At 44.9% G+C, this 21,137-nt stretch overlaps 1 protein-coding gene across 3 annotated transcripts in view; it reads right to left on the reverse strand.

Annotated features, from left to right (window-relative positions):
• PACS1 (phosphofurin acidic cluster sorting protein 1) overlaps positions 1–21,137 on the reverse strand; it is a 140,830-nt gene that overhangs the window by 12,245 nt on the left and 107,448 nt on the right. For all 3 annotated transcript variants that reach the window (XM_036121537.2, XM_078057765.1, XM_078057764.1), the window contains exons 3-13: positions 17,757–17,846; positions 16,332–16,457; positions 13,374–13,518; positions 13,013–13,104; positions 12,838–12,918; positions 9,779–9,838; positions 8,748–8,908; positions 8,287–8,380; positions 2,892–2,972; positions 1,416–1,531; positions 1,104–1,239 (exon numbers count right to left, since the gene is read on the reverse strand). In XM_036121537.2, the coding sequence (XP_035977430.1) occupies positions 1,104–1,239; positions 1,416–1,531; positions 2,892–2,972; positions 8,287–8,380; positions 8,748–8,908; positions 9,779–9,838; positions 12,838–12,918; positions 13,013–13,104; positions 13,374–13,518; positions 16,332–16,457; positions 17,757–17,846 (1,182 nt within the window). The remainder of the gene's footprint in view (positions 1–1,103; positions 1,240–1,415; positions 1,532–2,891; positions 2,973–8,286; positions 8,381–8,747; positions 8,909–9,778; positions 9,839–12,837; positions 12,919–13,012; positions 13,105–13,373; positions 13,519–16,331; positions 16,458–17,756; positions 17,847–21,137) is intronic.

Raw genomic sequence — 21,137 nt, forward strand, 5'->3', positions numbered from 1 at the left:
AGTATCCCACTGCTAGAGCAAAATGGAAAGGAGGAGGATAAAGAGTAAGCAGAGTCCTTAAAGAACACACACTCAGACACCAGGAACAAAGCCATAGCAGTTGTCCTGACACAGGGAGGGTCGATGAAGCTAGAAACGCAGTCAGCATCCCTGAAGGGTAATGATACAGCATGAAGTACCAGGAGAGGAGGAGGGAGGTTAACAGTTAGCAGGTGCTCACAGAAATGAAAATGAGGGCAGTGGGGAGAGAAGCAAGGAGAGCAGCAGTGAGTGCTATGTGGGGAGCCCCACTGTCACAGGGAACAAAAGGTACTTCAGGAACAGTGATTAGCAAGAAGGACGACACCTCGCCCCAGGCACAGGCTATTCTGGTCTCCAGCTCATTTTCAGCTGCGTAATAGCATCAAACTCAGGAAGCCACATTGGCACAGACTTTCCTCTTGATGATATTTATTAGGGAAATGAACAGGTTTGCTGTTCTCTAGAGGAAGGGTAGTTGTGTGAGCTATGTCAGTTTAGAAAGGTTCCTTCCCCAAGCTCCCAATACCACCGGTCTTCAGAAAAAGGACATAATTCCTGAGGTCCGGTTTCTTCTGCTTCTATTCCAGCCTACTCTTAGGTCTTTCAATCAAAATATTTTAATATTGTTGACTTGCCAGCTTGAAATCACTATCACCGGCCCATAGTAGTACTGAAGGTATGAGCCCAGGTGGGAGACGTCCGGTGAGATTTTGATGGTTACTGTCCTCTAGAACAACTGATTCACCACACAACCTCCAGACTGATGTCTGACGGGGGCAGAGGAGGCAGAACAAACAAGGTGTGGAAATGCCACCTGGGGCTGATGCAGTCTGCAGCGATGCTGGTGTTTCCTGCTCCCTCCTCTGCTCCCTGAAGATCAGCACCAAAGCCAACCCCACGCTAGTAGTAAGTAACACATGGTGGACTTCTCTGATTTGGATCTGTCTTCAAGACTTTTATTCATGGCATTTCAAAATATCCCTCCCTTTTCTCTCTACTTAACCACCCAAGGAAGATGACAAAACAGAAACCAAGGTCGAAGGAGGCTGAGAGGGTCCCAGCCTTGAGAGGCCATGGGGTACCTGTGTGCTGTGGCCCAAGTCGGGGGACCGCTCACTGTCAGAGCTGTTGGTTCTCTCACTCAGGGGCTTGGAGAGCTGCCGCTCCTTCAGGGGCGTGCTCCTCTTCTGCCGGGGTGTGTGCACCCCATCCATTTTGCTGCCAGAGATGTGGAAAGGAGGTAGTTAAGTAGCCCCTGCGATCCCAAGGCCATGGCTAGTTCCACTCTCCCCTAGGTCATAAGCCTCTGCTAAGTATGGTCACAGCCTCGTACTATCTACTTGATTTTTTAAATTCTACCCCATGTTTTAGGATTTTCTTCCAATCTTGAGTACCTGGGGGAAGCAGAACCTTGGAGATCTGTTTTGCTGGACTTCATGGGAGTTTTGACCTTCTCTGGCACAACCAGACTCGTGCTCACATCTCCAAACATGTCCTGGTCAGTGATTTCCTGCCACGGAGGAAAGGAAACAGCAAGGGTTACTTCCCTGTCAGTGAGCACCCAGGAGCCTCATGGGTCCTGCCAGGGCCCATCACCATCACAGGGAGAGTCAATCACTCGCTCTTTTTTCCTTGGAAGCACATGGTTCTACAGCTCCTATCTCACCAGATGAGGAAGATTTCTGTTTAATTTAACTGAGTATACCCACTGTGCTGGGTACTGTCTCTTGCTATTCAATCTGTCCTCTGCATTTATAAACTATGTGTCAACGCACAAACCTGGACCGATGATCCAGCTTCTTTAGGTAGGAAGGAGAATTTTAATCAGAAAGTGACGTGATTGGAATTTCATTTTGAAATGACCACTGTGCAGTATGAACCAAAGTCGGGAAAGAGTGGAAGCTGGGTTTTCGGATTACTGGTGAACTCTAAAGTGCAAGTGGAGAGTTTTAAATTACCCTGCATCAAACCTAATGTTGGGTTATACACCAGATCTTCAATGCATCATTATTTAAATAGGAAACATAAATCTGAAGTAATTCTTCCTTAGACTTCATTCAACTACCAGGTCTCACTGTAAGGCTAATGCATAGTACACCCCCAGATGGTATTTGGTAAGGTTCTCTGCTCCCTCCCACCCCGTGTCCAGCGTCCAGTCCCATTGGATGAACTTCTGCATATTCTGAGAGGCCCAGTTCAGTTGTCCCCCTCCAGTAAGAATCATTCTGTCCTTCCCTCAGCCTCCACAGAGCCTCTGCACAGGTGTGCACAGCTTGGCTTTCCTCCTGGAGGGTGGCATCTTGATGGCAGAGACCATGATGTTCTCACCTTTGCATCTTCATTGCTCAGCACATGTAGCTGCCCAGTAAATGTGTGTGGAGTCAATGTCTAAACTGGGCACCCCAGGCAATTCATTCCATTTCTCTAGGGCTTGGCCTGCCCTCCTGGGCAGCTCCCATCTCTTAGGGGAAGGAGTTGACCAATAATCACGTGGAAATTTAACATGTAGGCTGCCTGCTCACTCTAAGAGCAACACTGGAGGAAGGGATGGTTTTTGAGGGGAAGATAGTGGTTGTCATCTCTCAGAAGTAAATAAGGGTGACAGATAGTGAGAAGTTATCTAAATTAGCATTTAATCAGATCTAATTAAAGAACAGAATGTGGACATTTCTGGTTTGCTAATTTGGGGAATGACCTGGTCTCCAGGGAAGGTTACATTCCATGGGTAAGGATTCCAGGAGAAAAGAGAACACGGGACATTCACAAGTCCACAGACACAGGCAAAATTCCCAGGGTGGTCCTGAAGGTCTTTTGGCTTTATTTCTAAAGGTACAAAAACTATGTTAAACAGGGGACTGAGCCACACATACCAGAGTGTCTGTTTCAGTCAAGCTGTCATCTTGATTTTTAATCCAAGCAGATTTAACTTTTTCTAGAGCAGCCAATTCCATCTGTAAAAATTATAACAATTAGTCATCACCAATCCAAGTAACTACCACTCTAATTGGTTTACTAGGTCCCTGAGAAGCTTAAAATACTTCCATTTAATTGGAAGACCTCATAAAATCTTTGAAATTTTCATCTTATAAGGAGTCTGTTTTTGTGAAAACTAAGTACCAGAAGGGTCAGTTATTTTTGTAATCATTAAATCAATAACATAGTGAGATGCAGAACCCAGCAGTTCTGACTCTCACAAGATGTCACAGGAAAGAGAAGCTCAAAGTTTGGATGGCTTTGTATGGGATCCACAAGGTCTCTGACTCTGGATGCAGTAAATACCTTGCCCAGGAGGGACATATGGGGCCTCTTCTGCTTGTCAGAAGTTGTTGAGAAGAAAGGAGAATCTTATAGTTCATGTCTTTGACTTTAAGACTAAAGACATCCATGGTAGCCAAATTTATTTTGCTTGGTAGAAACATCTAGAAAATCCTCAAAACAAATGAATATACTAAGCAAAAAGACACCCAATGCTAAGCCATTTAGATGTGAATTAATTCTCCCTTGTCCCCAACTCTTACTAGCATTTCTCATATACATTACAAATTTACTTTGTAAATACTGATACATAAAACTAAACATTTTTTTAAAGACTTTATTTATTTATTTGACAGAGAGAGAGCACAAACAGGGAAAGTGGCAGGCAGAGGGAGAGGGAGAAGCAGCCTCCCCGCAGAGCAAGGGAAGCCCGATGTGGGACTCGATCCCAGGACCCCAGGATCATGACCTGAGCCGAAGGCAGTCGCTTAACCAACTGAGCCACCCAGGCACCCCTAAAACTAAATTTTTCATATTTTTAAATATTGTTTCTAGCTGTGCAGACATCAGTGTCAAAGTCATGAGAATTTGAGGGTTGTGGGTCTTAGATGTAGGGAAGGTACTGGCCTTTAGTGAATCTTTTTGGAAACCAGGGAGTCGGGAAAGATCAAAGATATCCTACCTCATCCCAATTACTCAAAGTCCTTCCTCTAAGTAAATTAAATAGTACTGAGAAATACTGGGCTTATAAGTTCAAGGGGTCACTTGGCAAACTAATGAACAAGCATAACAAAAGTAGGTCCTGTGTCATATTCTACACCATGGTTTCTCCACCTCAGCCCTGTTGACACTTTGGGCCAGATCCTTCTTTGTTGTGGGGGATGTGTCCTGTGTGCAGCAAGATGTTAAACAGCGTCCCTGGCCTCTACGCACCAGATGCCAGCAGCAGCACTGGCCCTGCCAGGTGTGACAATCAAAATGTCTGTAGTCGCTGCCTGTGCCAAATGTTGCTTGGGAAGGAGGCAAAAATCACCCCTGGTAGAGAACCACTGCCCTAACCATCTGCAAGATCAACCCAACATACTTTAACCAGACCTTGTGACCCCAGATCTTGAGATGGTTTGCCTCAGATTACACAGCTAGTTCATTACACATTATCTATACGAATAATCAATGTTAAAAGAGTCCAGAATCGTGGAAAAGTCCTGGTCAGATTTAAGACTGAAGACGGGGTGCCTGGGTGGCTCAGTCAGTTAAGCGTCCGACTCCTGATTTTGGCTCAGGTCAGATCTCGGGGTCGTGAGATGAAGCCCTGCGTGGAGCTCTGTACTCAGTGGGGAGTCTGCTAGAGATTCTATCCCTTCCTCCATGCCACCCACCCCCTCGCAGATGCGCTCTTTCTCTCTCCCTCAAATAAATAAATAAATAAACAAATCTTTAAAAAAAAAAACAAGACTGAAGATGGTTTCACTCAATTTTGAATCTCAGTATGACAAATGAATTAAACACATTTAAAGAGAATGAATTGGGGACAATAACACCATTTTGCTGGAGGGTTTTAAGTAGCATGTCCTATTGTCAAGCCCTTTGACAGGTGCAGAATTGTTTCCATGGTAAAGTTGCAACAACTTGCACTTGGGTTGGCGTTAGAGGGAACCTGCTGACTATTTACTGACTCTTCTAGATGTTCCAAACAATCCCATTAGAAGCAAACTCCCAATTCTCCAAATTTCTACTTCTATAAATACAAAGGGCTTTCCTCAGCCCAGAACCCTGGGACACCAGCAGTGCGGTAGCTGTGTCTAATCGTGTAGTACTGGAGGCGGATGCTAGCAGTCCAGAGCACTGTGCCCGTGGGGGTGCTGGCTGCTGCAGGAGGGGGACATGCTCCCGTGGGGGTGGGGGAGAGCAGAGCGGGGCAGTATTTGAGGCTATCATTTTTATGAAGTCCTAGTCTCTGACACCATTATTTACAGCGCAGTGGAAATAACTTTTAGCAGCAGGTAGTCTTGGCTGAAAGGCTACATCTCTTGACCTCCCTAACTGAAGCACTGTCAGAGCCTATTGTTATCAGCTTGCAAAACCAAATTATGTTGCTACTGTGTGCTCACAGTCTTGGGAAAATTCAACAACTGTACTAATTTTTTAAAATAAAATTATTTGAGAGAGAGAGAGAGAGAATGAGCATGCTCGAGTGAGCGTGGGCAGGGGCAGAGGGGGAGGGAGAGAATCCCAAGCAGACTCCACACTGAGTGCAGAGCCCTATGTGGGGCTCGATCTTGCAACCTTGAGATTATGACCTGAGCCGAAAGCTTAACTGAGCCACCCAGACGCCCCAACAACTGTAATAATTTGTATCAGCAGAAATTCCTTCTGGTTCTAGTGATAAACTGAATCCTCTGAAATTTGGGGAACAAAAAAGATTAAGAAAAATAAAGAACTAAATAACACTAGGAAATCAGAGAGAGGATAAAAGTTGGGTAGCATGTGCACATCTGCTTACATATGCACAATCTCAGTATTTTTACCCTAATACATTTGGAAGTTCTCTGTGTAAAAGCACAGCTCGCTTTGTCGTTCCCGAAGGGCCTTTCATACTAAAGGATTCCAAACTTCCACATCCACATCGAGACATATGGGGCTCTTCAAAATAGAAATATCACAGAGAATCAGCAAAGCAAGTTTGCAATCTGGCCAACAGAACGAGGATTTGAAGGACTCACTGAACAGACATCTAGATCCTAACAGTTTCAGGACAGCAGAACTGAAACGGTTCTAACAGACGATGATGAGAAGAGCCATAGCAGCTTCTGTTACTGCATGCTTCCTAAGTAGTAAATCCACCCGCCTATCAATCAAGCGCCACACTAGAGGACTGGCCTGCATTCTCTCATCGTATCTACAACTGCCTTACAAGGCATGTGCTTTTTTTTTTTTTTTTTTTTACAGGTACTTTGTAGATGAGGAAAAGAAGGTCTGGCAACTGCCCCAGGTCACACAGTCAGTGGAATGATGGAGTCAAGATTCAAACTCTGAAGTCTGCCTCCAGAGCACGTGCTCTCAACCCAGTCCCACCTTGCCCCAAATGAATGTTCTGCATAGACAGGGACCCTTAGGCCATCATATTGTAAAGACTGATACTCAATTGACTTTTGAGCTAACTGGGCTGCCATGCCACCTCTAAGGCACCTGAGGCTCAGAGCATCAGTGGTTTTCCCCTTTAAATCATGTTAGTCATGTAACTGAGACTAAAGCTGAACTTGCAGACATGTTCTATCAACCCAGAAATGCCTTCATTAGTATAGAATAATGTATCAATTTAATAACAACGATCCCTAGTGTTTACTGAGCATTCATTACATGTTAGTGTTATGCTTAGTGTTTTGGGGCCTTATGTCAGCTAAAAATTTAACTGCGTTTTGTTACAGTACTCCTCATTTCACATTCCTAGCACACTATGAAACAGTTCTCCTTCAGCCAGGTCCCAGGTTTCTTTCTTTTTTTTTTTTAAAGATTTTATTTATTTATTTGACAGAGAGATAGAGAGAGAGAAAAAGTAGGCGTGGCAGAGAGGCAGGCAGAGGGAGAGGGAGAAGCAGGCTCCCCGCCAAGCAGGGAGCCTGATGCGGGGCTCGATCCCAGGATGCTGGGATCATGACCTGAGCCGAAGGCAGACGCTTAACCAACTGAGCCACCCAGGCGCCCCAACCCAGTTTCTTTCTAGAAGAGTCATTCCTTATATTTATATTTAAGATGGAATCTGGTTGTAGGGGCCAACGATCTGTCCATGTGGACACTGACGATTCAGCAGGGCCATTCAGCACCCCTGAGAAAGAGCAGCTACAAGCCATATAAATAGTAAGATGAGGCCTCAGCTCCGGATCACAGAGTGCAGGGTCTGTAAGTGGCTTGCCAGAGGCTTCTCTGTTGGAGTGATTCTGCTTGTGGACCGCAGTTTTCCATCCCACATTTCCCCACTGATGCCACCTGCTGCCACTGTCCTAGGACCAGACAGTGGCCACTGTGCCCTAACCAGGAAGAGAGATAAGGTGGGAGGCAGCCCCACCTGGTGGCAGCAAGCAGTAAGGCAGCCCATGCGCTGACCCTTGAGCTGCCACGGGGTCCCAGACACCTGGGACAGGCAGCAACCCTTCCGTAGACACAGTGCTTTTCAGGGGATGGAGGGCCTCACATGCCTCACATATCATTTCCTCACAATTAATACCTATCTGCAAGGTGAGTTTTGTATGCCGTTAGAGTGGAAAGAACAGGAGGACTTAAAGGATTCAGTTTCTTTGATCTACAGAAAAGACACTGGGCTTGCAAGAGCAAAACATAAACTACACTAAAATCATGCCCGATATCTCCTTCCCTTTAGTTGTACATGAGGGGAAGAACGGCTTCCCAGGGCCTGATGTAGATACAGCATCGACCCAGGCTCCAACCTCTGATCCAGTGCTAGGGAGAGCCTTCCCAAGCAGGGACAGAGCACGGTCCAGGATGACGCTGGGCTCTGGTGGTGCTATAGGAGGCAGCAACTCCTTCCTCTCGGTCAACAGGCAAAATGGAAACCTGCCCACTAAATTCCTAATTCTTTGAAAGTACTACCCCCTTCTATGAATAAAGCCTATGTGGTGTCTCTGAATAGACCCTGTGGGCTTCCTGCCCCTTCTTTCTCTACCTGGAAAGCAGAATTACTCACCACTAGCAAGATGCCATACTCCCAGCTACCACATGATTTACAAATTTAAGGTACTGTGTGTTCTGGGAGGGAAGGCTCCACGTTGTGACAGGAACTGACCAAAAAAGGACACCCAAATAGCCACAGCAATGCCCATAAGAGAACTAAGCTCCCAGCCAGGACTCTGATTAGGATACCCAAGGTTGAAACAAAATGAGAGTGCTCTTCTGAGGTCACAAGATGAGCCAAGAGCAGAGTGCCCAAAGTGTTAATCCCCAACACTCCCCTGGCCCCTCTCCCCAACCCCCACAGCCATTGGTCTTGCTCACAGGGCTGGTGGTGTCTTTGCCGAGGCTGCCCTTGCTGTTGAGGCTGCCAATCTCCGTCTGTGAGCTGGACTGCGACATCCCCTCAAAGAAGGGCCTGCGGCGAAGAAGCACAGCCAGGGTCAGTGGCCACCAGGGCCCAGAGCAGCAGCTCATGGAGAGCTGGGTAGTGTTGGAGTTCAAGAAAGATCGACAACCCGGGCTTGAAGGATGCCCGCTGAGGAAGGACATGGCAGAGGGTGGACAAGCAGGACCTGGACCAAAGGGCTCCAGACTATTGGGACTTTTGTCAGCTAGAGGCAAAAACAGTGATTTTTATCCAGACAGCTGGAGATTCAACAAGGGTGAGGAGCCAAGATACCCTGATAATGGAGGGGAAGTGAGAGAGGGGGTCTAGGAGATTGCTTTGGCTTAGAAAGGAGAGATGCAGGGAGACAATTTGGTAGAGGAGGTTTGGGCCTCACTTGAGCTTGGGCTTTGGAGTACTAAGGATGCTCTCCGTCTCCTCCATTTCAGGGCCACTGTCGCTGGGATTATACATCTCCAGACTATCATACAGTTCATCCAAGTCCTCTTCCACCTCTCGTATCTGCTCTCGGGATACATGTTCCAGCCCAAAACCCACCTGTGGGGGAAAAAAGTCTTTGAGTTTGGGGTTACCTCTATTAACAACTATGGTAGATGTGCAACTCTTTCCTCCTGGACAGGTACCAACTGGCCTCCTTAACTAGTCCTTAAGGGACAGGCCATAGCTTCACATTCATCGGCATAACCTTGGTGTCCTTTCTGTGATCCAATCCTGAGAGCAGGGATGTGGTGAGACCACCTTTCCTTTTCAGTGCCTCCCTACCACTCCACACCACGGGCCTGGCATGAGGAAGAAAAGCAGAAGTGCTAATGCACCTCTGCCAAAGAACAGGTGCAAGAAAACCCAGAAGACTGTGACCCTGAACAGGCTGGTTCTATTTTCCTGAGGAGCCCACAGAAGGACAAAGAAACCTCTGAACAATTTTCCTCTCCATCTCTTCTCCAGTGCACTGAGAAGAGAGGCCTGTGAAAACTGGCACCAGGCTGGTCAGAGCCCAGGGACGACACCACTTCTCTACTGACGGCCAATTCTTGGTTACTTTAGGGCTGACCACTGAGGTCAGCCTACCTCGCAGGCTGTTGTGCACAGTGTTCCCATTCTGATAGGAGGGAAAATTAAACAACAACAGCTGGATGTGTTACTAATGCCCCATGCCAGAAGGGTGGTATTAACCAACAGTCGAGTATAACCAGGTTACCCCTGCCTCCAGGTACCGTGAATCCTTGGGTGCTACATGGAAAACCTTCCTTTCTCTTTTCAAGTAGCTTAAAGCCCTTCTTTAGCTATTCTCTCACTTGGGGGTCCTGAAGTCCTGACTCCCAGTGGCAGGAAAGAATGCACCCCAGGAACGAGGGTGAAACTCAGGGAATTCTACTCACCATCAACCTTGGGAGTAAGGGGTCGTACCTCATCTGAAACTTTAAACCGCTTCAGGAGGGCCACAAACTTCTGTTTGATGTTAGGTTGCTGTAGGAACAAATTGCACAAAAGTTCTCAAACAATACCCACCTGTGGACGGCTTCCCAGGGCCTGATGTAGATACGGCATCAACCCAGCCAATTTAAGTCAACTGAGTGATCTAGAGCCCACTTTTGTAAAGAACTGTGAGAAGACATGAGGACGGGAAAACAGCTTCTACACTCTGGCACGTAAAACCCACCAGAGAAGCAGGCAGGTGCATGGTTAATGCTGGAATGCTTCCCAGGGCTGTGGGCACAGATGGAAGGAGGAGGTCTCACCCCTCCCTAGGACCCTCCACCACCCACGCATCTCAGTTCACCCCTTTCTGCAGCCCTTCAGATCCACGGTGCTGCTTGATGATTTCCACCTGCATATACACAGGCACCGCAAGCATTTTCAAGAATGTATCACCTTCTTCCTGGTTTCCATCCTGGGTACCATTATCACCAACCCCCTGATCACGGGAGTCTGAACCTAGAGTGTCTCCCCTCCCCTTTTCCCTCACAGCCCAGTGTTCACTAACTCCTACCCTCTTTTTCATCTGTAATACCACTGCTTTCCTTCAGGCCTTTCTCCCCACATCTCTGTGGGTCCCTGCAATGGCCTTCAACCATCACTCCCCCACCCTCACACTCCCAGCCAGTTTCCAGTCTTGTTCTCTCCAGAGTCCACAGTGATCATTACAAATGCAAATCTCATCATGTTACTCCCCAAATTAGAGGTCTTCATTGGCCCCCAGTGCCCAGAGAAGAAAGCTGCAGCATCAAGCCTGTGTCTGTCTGAGGGCTGCCCTGCCTGTCCCTAGCCTCACCTCACCATTGAACACCTCACACCCCCCATTCAAGTGGAAACTGCTGATAGTTCTGTAAAGAATGGCATGCTACTGTACCCCTCTGGGCCTTTATATATGGTATCTTCTGCCCTGACTACACTTGGTGAAGTTATATTTATCCTTAGAAACCCATCTCTCGGCATCTGGTCTGTGAAGCTCTCTTGGCACTCCTGCCCAGAGTCGGTCACTTTCCCCTGAGCACCATCGCTGTCCCTTACACCAAGCTCTATTTTGTAGCACCTACTCTACTGTGTTGTAGCAGCTGGTTTAGATGCTGTCTGTGTCCAGACACTGTGATCTCCTTGATGGCAGGGACTGGGCTTTTCTTATCTCTATGTCTCTAACTCCAGGCACAATGACGGTTCCTAAGTACTTCCTGACTGAATGATAGATTTGACATCTGGGGATGGAAGAGACTAACTTGCAAGTAAGACTGAGCCAGGCCTTCAAGAAAAAGCAGGGCTTCGGAAGGTGGAAAGGGCATCCAGAGCAGAGAGAAAAAAAAAAAAAACGCAAATCAATTAGTGTATCTAGAACAAAGTATTCTTGGTAGGGAGAGAAGAATGCATGTGTACAAAAGGAGACAGAAACTAAAGAACCATTACTAAGTCTCTGGTAATCTGACTGGAAAGTGCCTGGAGCTAAAAAAACAAAGAACAACCTTTGAGGGAAAGGATATTAATAGGAGCACTGAATTCTGGTCATATAACAGGGTAAGCTATGGTTCATAGGAGACCACAAGGAAAGGTGATTTATAAAAATCCAGGAGGCACCCTATGGGAAGAAAACAGGGCCTCTCCGTGGTTACGGAGCAAGAGAAAGAAGAACTTAACAGAAGGAGCTACAACACAGAGTGATCCTGCAGCCTCTTCCCATCGTGAGTACAACAGCATAAGATGTCTGAGGCCCTGGAGACATGCCTTACCCAGGCCATACCCGAGGACAACAAAACAGTTCTCACACTCTCTAGTCATTCATTATTCAGTGGGGGATATCAAGCCCGTAGTCTTGAGGATTTACATTTAAGCCCAGTGATACCTAAGGATGCATGGAGAGATGACAGTGTGGTTTCATGGTGAATGCCAGGCTCAGATGCCACACATTTGGAAAGTCTGGCCTGCATTTATTTCACTCCTGCAGGTGATGGGAATCTCTGCTCTTGGGGTCCCTAGGCTAGTTCTGCACTAGACAATCAGGATATGTCTGGGGAAAAATGAAACTGAGTTTCTAGCACTTTTGGTTCTCCCACATTTTAGCACAGGAACTCCAGAATCAGTCAAAGTTAACCTAGACCGAGAAACAGACTCTGAACTATAGAGAACAAACTGATGGTTACTGGAGGGAGGTGGGTGGGGAGGATGGGTGAAACAGGTGAAGGGAATTAAGAGTACGCTTATCACAATGAGTACTGAGTAATGTATAGAATTGCCGAATCACTGTATTATACATCTGAAACTAATATAACACTGTAGGTTAACTATACTGCAATTAAAATTAAATTAAATTTAAAAACCAAAAAAACCTCAAAGTTAACCTAGAAATCCAGGTATTAAGTGTCTCAGTTCAGGATTCTAATTTCACCAAAAACAGTGACTCTTGAGGAAATCTTACGTAGGAGAAATAATTCAAAGGCATTTGGCTTCTAAGGTTATGGATCCATTAAGGCAGGAACTACACCCAATGTAATTAGACCTTACCAAACCCACAGTTCTAAGCACTAGCCTATTATTTCTGGGTTAAACGATTAAAAATGGCGATAGCCCTAGAGAAGACTTGGGTCTGTCCATGTGGTAGGCAGGACGTAATTTGAAGTAGTCACCTGGAGAGTGGGGACAAGGGGTGTCTGAGGCATTCTGCTTCTTGAGGAAGCATTACTGTTCCAAAGTCTAAAACAAGGTTTCTCAACCTATTTTCTACCCTGAGATAACCTGAAAAATATAATACGCTCCTATAAGTAACACTGCTTCTCTACAACAGTGACTCTTAATTAGGCGGTGGTAGTAGTGGAAGAGGAGGAGGAGGAGGAGGAGGAGATAAAGGGGTGTATCAGAACCTCCAGAACCTCCACGTGCAGATTTTTAAAAAGACCCCAGGAAGTTTCAATACACCACTCCCATCCTACCTCCACACTGAAAATCTCAGCTAAAACATTCCCCAGACCTTTGAGGCTCACCCTTGTGATGGCAGAGGTTGAGGTTAGTTTCCTCCGGGTCTTCTTTACTTTTCGTAGATCTTCATCCTCATAGAACAGGTCCTAAGGGGGTAGGTGGATGGAATGAAGTTGGGAAATCCCAGGAGGGTCTGGAATCACTTCTCAGATACTACATGTGAGGGCTGTGGAGAGTTACCTGTCCATGCAATGGATCATCACTGCCTTCCTGTTCTGATGAAAAACTCTCCTCCTCTTCCTCAGAATAATTGTCAATATCAGGAGAACGATCTGGAAAGAGACACCTTAGTAAGACAACCTTGCAATACAAAGATCTGGCCTAAGAGAGTCTGGTTGGCTGGAATCATGGCTCCCACCAGGTAGAAATATGGCTGGGGTAGAGGAGAGGGCCACAGCCATTGTAGGCCACATTTTATTCTCAGGGATCTCTAAACTTCTCTTTCATAGGAACATTTTAGGCCCTGTCTTGCTCAGCTTGGGGAGCAGGTGATAGGCTTGTTCTTGACCCACAGGGCCTCCAGATACTGCACACATCTTACCAGAGAGCTTGGATTTGATTCCTTCATGGTCAATGGGCTGGCTGGACAGAGAGTAGATCTTTATTTCTGCCACAGGCACAGAGACATCCTTCACGTTGCTGTGCAGGCCAAGCACCAAGGCGCCTTCATTAGGGTGCTGCATCACCTGAGACCACAGGGTAGCAATGCAAATGCCTTACTAGGGGAGGTGAGTTTCCATTTTCATAAATCCAAATAGATGTGCAAGCCAATGGGAATGGCATTGTGCTAATACATTTTCTTTCTCACTATTTCAAATCCAAGGTTACTGTTCTCCTATTACCTTCAAGGTCTTACTTGAAATGCCAGCCACTGGTCAGGCCCTGTGCTTAAAAACAAAATCAAGCCTCAAGACTGAAAATGATGGCTTATCTCTACGACTACATTTTAGTTTTAGTCTTTGACAGAGAACTCGTTCTCCCAGCTGGGTGGAGCCACCCTGCAGATGGTGGTCACCTATGTCTGGCAATGGGGAAAAGGACCTACAGGACCTGAGAAAACGGAAGGGCTTGACACAGGTGGAGAAATGTGGTGTCCATAGTACTTCACTCCCTACAGTCCTCCATACTGATTCAAAACCCGAAGAGGAAAGACAGATAGGCTGGGACTATTTCACATATTCTATTTATTAAGGTCACAAAAATTTTCCTACTTAATGTGCTAAAGTAGACATAAGTTAAAAGTGATCTGTGGGCTGGCTGCATGGGGGCTGGGTGTGTGGCAGCGGCAGAGTTCTGCACGGGGTGGGGGGAAAGCCTCCTGGTGCCAGCCACGTGGGGAGTTCCATGCAGAATGGGAGGCCACCAGATCCTGCAGAGAGGACTGTGATGGATGTCAACTATTTCCGAGCGGCAGGATTTGAGGAGCAAGCTAGTGCTTCTTAGGAACAGGAAATCGATGGATAATCCCTGCTATTGATGACAAGAAATGACATGTTGACAGGACTTCAGTTAAATGGGGGCCTGCCCTGAAAATCTACAAGTATCATGTAAAACCTCTGCAGACAAAGCATTTAAAGAACAACTCTTCATAGTACAGCCAAACTAGGGTCTTAGACGTAAAAAAATACATAATGACATAATTTTGTTTCATGTGATGAAACTCTGTAAACATAATACGTGTATAAGTAAAGAATTTCAGTCAAATGAAACGTCATCCTATTGGACAGATGAGGCAATTCATTGGCTGACCTGAACTCAGCCAGGAGGAGCACAGATACCTTGTGGACAGGATGGAGCTTGTCAAATAGAGTGATCTTCAGTCTTTGACATAACTGAATAGCCCTCCCCACTAAAGGGATTTTCTTCACAGACTGCTTTCCCAAAATCCTTGAAAAAGGACCGAATTGAATGATCTTTTGGTTACTGGTGTAGGGAGATTACAAACAAGAAAACTTGGGGAAGGGGAGAAAAGAGAGAGAGATGGCGGTCTTCCTTGAATTCCTCTGCTCCTGAGAGCTTGTGTTATTTGGATGGAATTGACAACACCCCTTTTCATAGAGGCTCCTTCACTTGACCTTATTAAGGCTTTGCTGGGATCCACTGTGATGTTTGAGATGATGATGTTGAGATGATGTTTGAGGCGTCATGGCCCCTACAGGAGCGGAACCTCTGAAAACAGAAACTCTGCTGTGTCTTGGGGATATCCAAATCTGAGATAATTTGAGCATCAAAATAAAAATGACAGTTACAGATTAAACCCCACTGAATTAAACAGGAATCCATAGGTCCATAACTAATACAAAAAAATGAACCAATCAATAAATGGGGAAGAAGAGAAAGCTCTGTCTTACAAGAGAAAGCGAACTCATATATATAGCAGGAATGACAGGATTAGAAAGTCACTGTCTGGCAAGCATCAAAATAATAGATTCAGGCAAGAATCATTAATAGATGCTAAAACTAGTTGGTGAAGTCATGAGGAGATAAAATGTTGCTACAAAGTCTCAAAACATCTCCCTATAAAATATTTTTTCATTGGTAAATACAGAAAATGTATTAATTTAGGTTGGAAATCCTGGCAGACATCATCTTAATCAAGCAATAAAAGCTAACCTCACCAGAAATGGAACAAATCAACGTGGAGCACTGCCTGTGTTGCCCTGGGAGGACCACAGCATTACTTCTGTGGTAATTCTCCCAAAAATGAGTAAGCTGAATCCAATCTTCAAAAAACATCAGACAAACCCAAACTGAGGAACATTCTATAAGGTAACCAGCCTGTACTCTTTTCTTCATTCTTTTTTTTTAGCCTGTACTGTTAAAAAAATGTCAAGGGAATGAAAGACAAGGAAAATCTGAGGGACTATTGAAAATTGAAGGAGACAAAAAAGGCATGACAACTAAATGAACACGTAATCCTAGATTAAATCCTGGGCCTGTAAAGGACACTACTGAGACACTTGGTGCAATGTGAATAGGGCCTGTGGGTTGGATGGCGATCTCGTATAGTGTCAATGTCCTGATCTTTACGGCGGGCATGGTGCTGACCCCACAGGAGAGCATTCTTATTTTTAGGAAATTAACATAGTGCAGTATTAACGTGTAATAGGGCATCGTGTCTGCAACTTACTCTTAGTGGTTCAGAGAAGAAAATAATATGCATGAATGTTTATATAGAGAGAGGAAAATAAGGCAAATGTGGTAATAAGTTAGCACTGAAGAATCTAAGGGAAGGGTATATGGGAATTCTTTATACTACTCTTACAACTTTTCTATAAGTTTGAATTTTCTTTTAAACTTAAAGAAAAACATTTTGTGAAGGAGAAAGTACCTGGATAAGAAGAGGTATATCCTGAATTTCGAATAAAAGAACTGACTTGTAAAATAAAATAAAACACCCGGCCAATAGGCTGGGAAAATCATTTGCTGGGCTCAGCTGGCTGGGCCTGGTGTCTCTCTTGGGCTCTCTGACTTAAAGGCTGGAGACGGTTCCTCTTACCTCTGCCATGTTGATGAGTCCCACAGCTAGGGTTTTATAGCCCAGGATGGTCCGGTTCTTGTAGCGCTTTCTCCTTTGCAACATTATCTGTAGCTTGTTGGCATCTCGCTTCAGGAAATGAGGATACTGCCAAATACAAAAGAGTCAAGCACGGTTAATAAGCAACTGGGTCTTGGGGCACTTGTGTGGCTCAGTAGGTTGAGTGTCTGCCTTTGGCTCAGGTCATGATTCCAAGGTCCTGGGACCGAGCCCCATATCTGGCCCTGCTCAGTGGGCAGCCTGCTTCTCCCTCTTCCTCTGCCCCTCCCCCTGCTTGTGCTCTCTCTTTCTCAAATAAATAAAATCTTAAAAAAAAAAAAAAAAGCAAATGGGTCCTTGGTGGGTTCTGGTCCTGCTGGAGGATACACAGTGCAAATTTTCTGTGCCTCACTGTCTTCTGTCTTTACAAAGCTGGGAATCAGGGGTGAAGGAGCCACCATTAAGTTGCTGCTGAGGGTCTGATTCTGCTTGGTGTCTGACTTTCATTCTGCAGCTTTGTGGTACACACATGTTCAGAAAACTGCCTCTTGGTGGCTCAGTCGGTTAAGAGTCTGCCTTTGGCTCAGGTCATGATCCCGGGGCCCTGGGATTAAGCCCCTTGTCAGCTCCCTGCTCAGGGGGGAGTCGACTTGTCCCTCTCCCTGCCCCTCCACTCAACCCCCCCCCTCACCCCGCCGGCTCGTGCTTTCTCTCTCTCCAATAAATAAAATCTTCTTAAAAAAGAAAAGAGGGGCGCCTGGGTGGCTCAGTCGTTAAGCATCTGCCTTCGGCTCAGATCATGGTTCCAGGGTCCTGGGATCAAGCTCCGCATCAGGCTCCCTGCTCAGCGGGAAGCCTGCTTCTCCCTCTCCCACTCCCCCTGCTTGTGTTCCCTCTTCGCTGTGTCTCTCTCTGTCAAATAAATAAATAAAATCTTTAAAAAAAAAGAAAAGAAAAGGAAACTGCCTCTTTCCTTGCCATGTGACCAAGTGTTTTCTCCATGTGCTTCAATTTGGGCTCCTGGGATTATGATGAGAGAGAGACATACTAAAGGGGGATAAGGAGGAGAAAGGAAGGAATTGAGATTACAACATGGGGGCAGAATGAGACTGAAGGGGACACATTCAGCTGGGGTGTGGGCTGCAGATTACCAAGGAGAGGTAATGGGGCTGAGAGCAGGCTAACAGCCTTATCCAAGGAAAAGGAAAAGAACTTGGGTCTCAGCATCCTCACTGTGACTGGCTAAGTGACTGCTCTGGCCCTTCAGGCTAGCGATAGAGGCTCAATTCATTGGGTGTCTTTAATTCACTGGGCCATGGCTGCTCTTGAATAAAACAGTCTCCAGATTAAAGGACTATTTAGGGACTAGACTGGACATTAGTGACCTAAGATTGAGTAGATTCTTACCTGGAGGGAGAAGGTTAATTGGAGTTCTGTTTCCACCAGTCCACTAGCTGGAAGGATGATCTCATTGGAGCGAAGAATCCTTTTTGAACCCTGAAACCAAGAAAAAATAGGTCAAATATGTATCATCAAAAATCAGACCAAAAGAAATACTAAGTTTGCAAACAACTTTTAAACTCTACAAATATTCTTACCAAATATTTCATCGGTTTTTGTTAGACTCATTAAAATCAAGCCACATCATAGGTATGATTTTACATGTATTATGTTGTGTGTTCATAAAAGGTTTTCACACAGAAGTGATTTATTTTTGCACGTGAGTTCTCCTAACACTCCCAAAGAAGAGCCAGGCAGGTAGTAGTGCCCTCCCCATGCTCACCTCTGCCTCCCTTCTTCCTCTCAAATTGACACTTCACCTGCACTGTCTTGTCTTTGGGCCTTTTTTTTTTTTTTTAAAGATTTTATTTATTCATTTGAGACACAGAGATACAGAGAGAGAGAGAGAGAGAGCATGAGCAGGGAGAGAGGCAGAGGGAGACGGAGAAGCAGGCTCCCCGCTGAGCAGGGAGCCCGATGCGGGGCTCGATCCCAGGATGCTGGGATCATGACCTGAGCCGAAGGCAGACGCTTAACCATCTGAGCCACCCAGGCACCCCTGGGCCTTTCTTTTCACATGCTTTTTTTTCTTCTTGGATGCTCATTCGTGCTTCTACATATACCTAAGGCACTCATCTTTCAGGTCTCAGTTTAATGTTTTTCCAGGAACATTTCCTTTCAGCCCTACCTCTTCCAACCCAACAACGGGCTAGATACCCCAGCATTTTTAGCTCTAAAAATAAAGTTGGGCCAAACTATTCCTAAAGTGTAAAAAGAGATCAGCAGGAGGGCCTAAGGAATGTCAGTAAATTTGTATAAATAACTTTTTTTTAATTGAGATTTAATTTAAACACGGTGAAATGCCCAGATCTCCAGTACACAGATCAATGAGTTGATAAATGCATATACCTGTGTAACCCACATCTGCCTCAGGATGTACATCATTTCTATTGCTCCAGAAAAACTCTGTGATCCTTCCCAAACAATTCTACACTGCTCTTTCAGAGGTAAGCACTGTTCTGATTTCTTTCACCATAGGTTAGTTTTGCCAGTTCTAAAATTCCATATAAATGGAGTCGTACGGTATGCACTATTCTGGTTGGGCTTCTTCAAACATCATCTTTTGAGGTTCATACAGGGTATTGCATGTATTAGTAGTTCATTCCTTTTTATTGCCGAGTGGAATTCCATTCTATGAATATACCACACTTTGTCCATTCTACTGTTGCTGAACATTCACTTTTGGGTCATTTCTAGTTTTTGGCTATTATGGCTAATGCTGCCATTTTGTTACAAGTCTGTGTAGACCTATGTGTTACTTTTTCTTGGGCAAACACCTAGGAGAGGAATTGCTGGGTCTTAGGGTAGATGTATGTTTAACTTTATGAGAAACTGCCAGACCAATTTCCAAAGCGTTGATACCATTCCCACCCCCAGCAGCAGTGTATGAGAGCTCCAGTTACTCCATATCTTCACCAGCACTTGGAGTGATGAGGCTTTGATTCATGGATTCTAACGGGTACATACAGTGGAATATCGCTGTGGGTGCAATTTGCATTTCCCTGATGACTACTACTATTAAGCACCTTTCCATTAGTTTATTGATCATTTGTAAACCGCCATTTATGAGGTGCCTGGTCAAACATTTTCATCCAGGTTTGTTTAACTTGTTTTTGAATTGTAAGAGTTTTTTTATGTATTCAAGTCACTTGTCAGATATATGTATTGTAAGTATTTTCTTGCCTACTTATTTTCTTAATGGTATCTTTTGATGAAGTATTTAATTTTGATCAAGTGTACTTTATTATTTTTTTATGGTTAATGCATTCTGGGTCCTAAGAAATTTCTGCCTACTCTAAGATTGTGAAGTTACTCTGCTGTGTTGGAGCAGGTATTCTGCTGTTTCTCTTTAAAAATTTTATAATATGGGCATCTGGGTGGCTCAGTTGTTAAGCGTCTGCCTTTGGCTCAGGTCATGATCCCAGAGTCCTGGGATTGAGCCCCGCATCAGGCTCCCTGCTCAGCGGGAAGCTTGCTTTTCCCTCTCCCACTCCCCCTGCTTCTGTTCCCTCTCTCGCTGTCTCTCTCTGTCAAATAAATAAACAAAATCTTTAAAAAAATTTTTTAATAATTTTAGTTTTTATATTTAGGTTTTATATCCATTTCTAATTTTTGTTTTTACAAAATGCAAATTTTGTTTAATGCAGGAAGGAAAATCTAAATACAATATTTCACAATGTTTTTGTAACGAGAATAGTATTATATCATACCAATGAAAAATAATAAAGGAAATTCTGCCTCATCTATTAGATAACACTTTTCATAATAACCACTATTACGAACAAGAATCTTGACAAAATTTTTACCTGACTTTATTGATTTGATTAAAAAAAATTTCTGTAAAATGAATCTCAGAAATGCTGAAAGAATTCAAAATGTGGTTTATATATAGCAGTGGTTCCAACCAGAGGTAGGAGACATTTGGCAATATTTAGAGATAGTTTTGGTTATTATAAGTCTGTGTGTGTGTGTGTGTGTGTGTGTGTGTGTGTGTGTGAAGTATTTCTAAAGGGTAGAGGCCAGGGTTGTTGCTGACCATCCTATGATGCACCAACAGACCCCACATGTCTAGTGCCACTGCTGAGAAACCCTGCTCTAGCTGAAACCTCATCTCCCCTGAACACATGGCTTCTTGGGTAACTCTCTCAAATGGTGGTCGTTTTTCTCCCATAACCCACACACCACTGGATTGGAGATGAGGAAGGTGTCCTCCTTGTTTTCATCACCAGCTCTAGAACATTCTCCCCTCCACCTCTCTAAGAACCCTATTCTAAATTGATGCCCTCAGTTCATATTACCCTCTATTCCCTGTTGTTGCTGGGATCTTTAACTGTAGTCATTCCTGCTCATTTCTTGATTTTAGCTCCTCACTCATTGTTCTTCTCCCCAGTATTACACCAGCCATAACTCTCTGTGGTTTCAATATATGCTCTTTCCTACATCGTGGCTGCCTCAATCCCCTAATCCCTCTCTTCCAATGATCTTGTCCTCACACTTGTCTTAGCTACTCACCCAAACGATCATACTCTGGATCTTATCATTACCAATAATTACAACCAATACCTTATCTCAGTTTCATGCTCCCCACTCTGATTACCACCTATATTTTCAGCTCATTCTCTCTGGTTTGTCAACAACAATAATCCTTCAGACCCACCAGGGCCTACAGTCCAAGGATCCTTCCATTGTTTCAATTTTCCTCAGGCCCCTGTTGTCCATCTCTCCTCC

The sequence above is a fragment of the Halichoerus grypus genome, chromosome 11 (genome assembly GCF_964656455.1).
Source record: "Halichoerus grypus chromosome 11, mHalGry1.hap1.1, whole genome shotgun sequence".
NCBI classification, from domain to species: Eukaryota; Metazoa; Chordata; class Mammalia; order Carnivora; family Phocidae; genus Halichoerus; species Halichoerus grypus.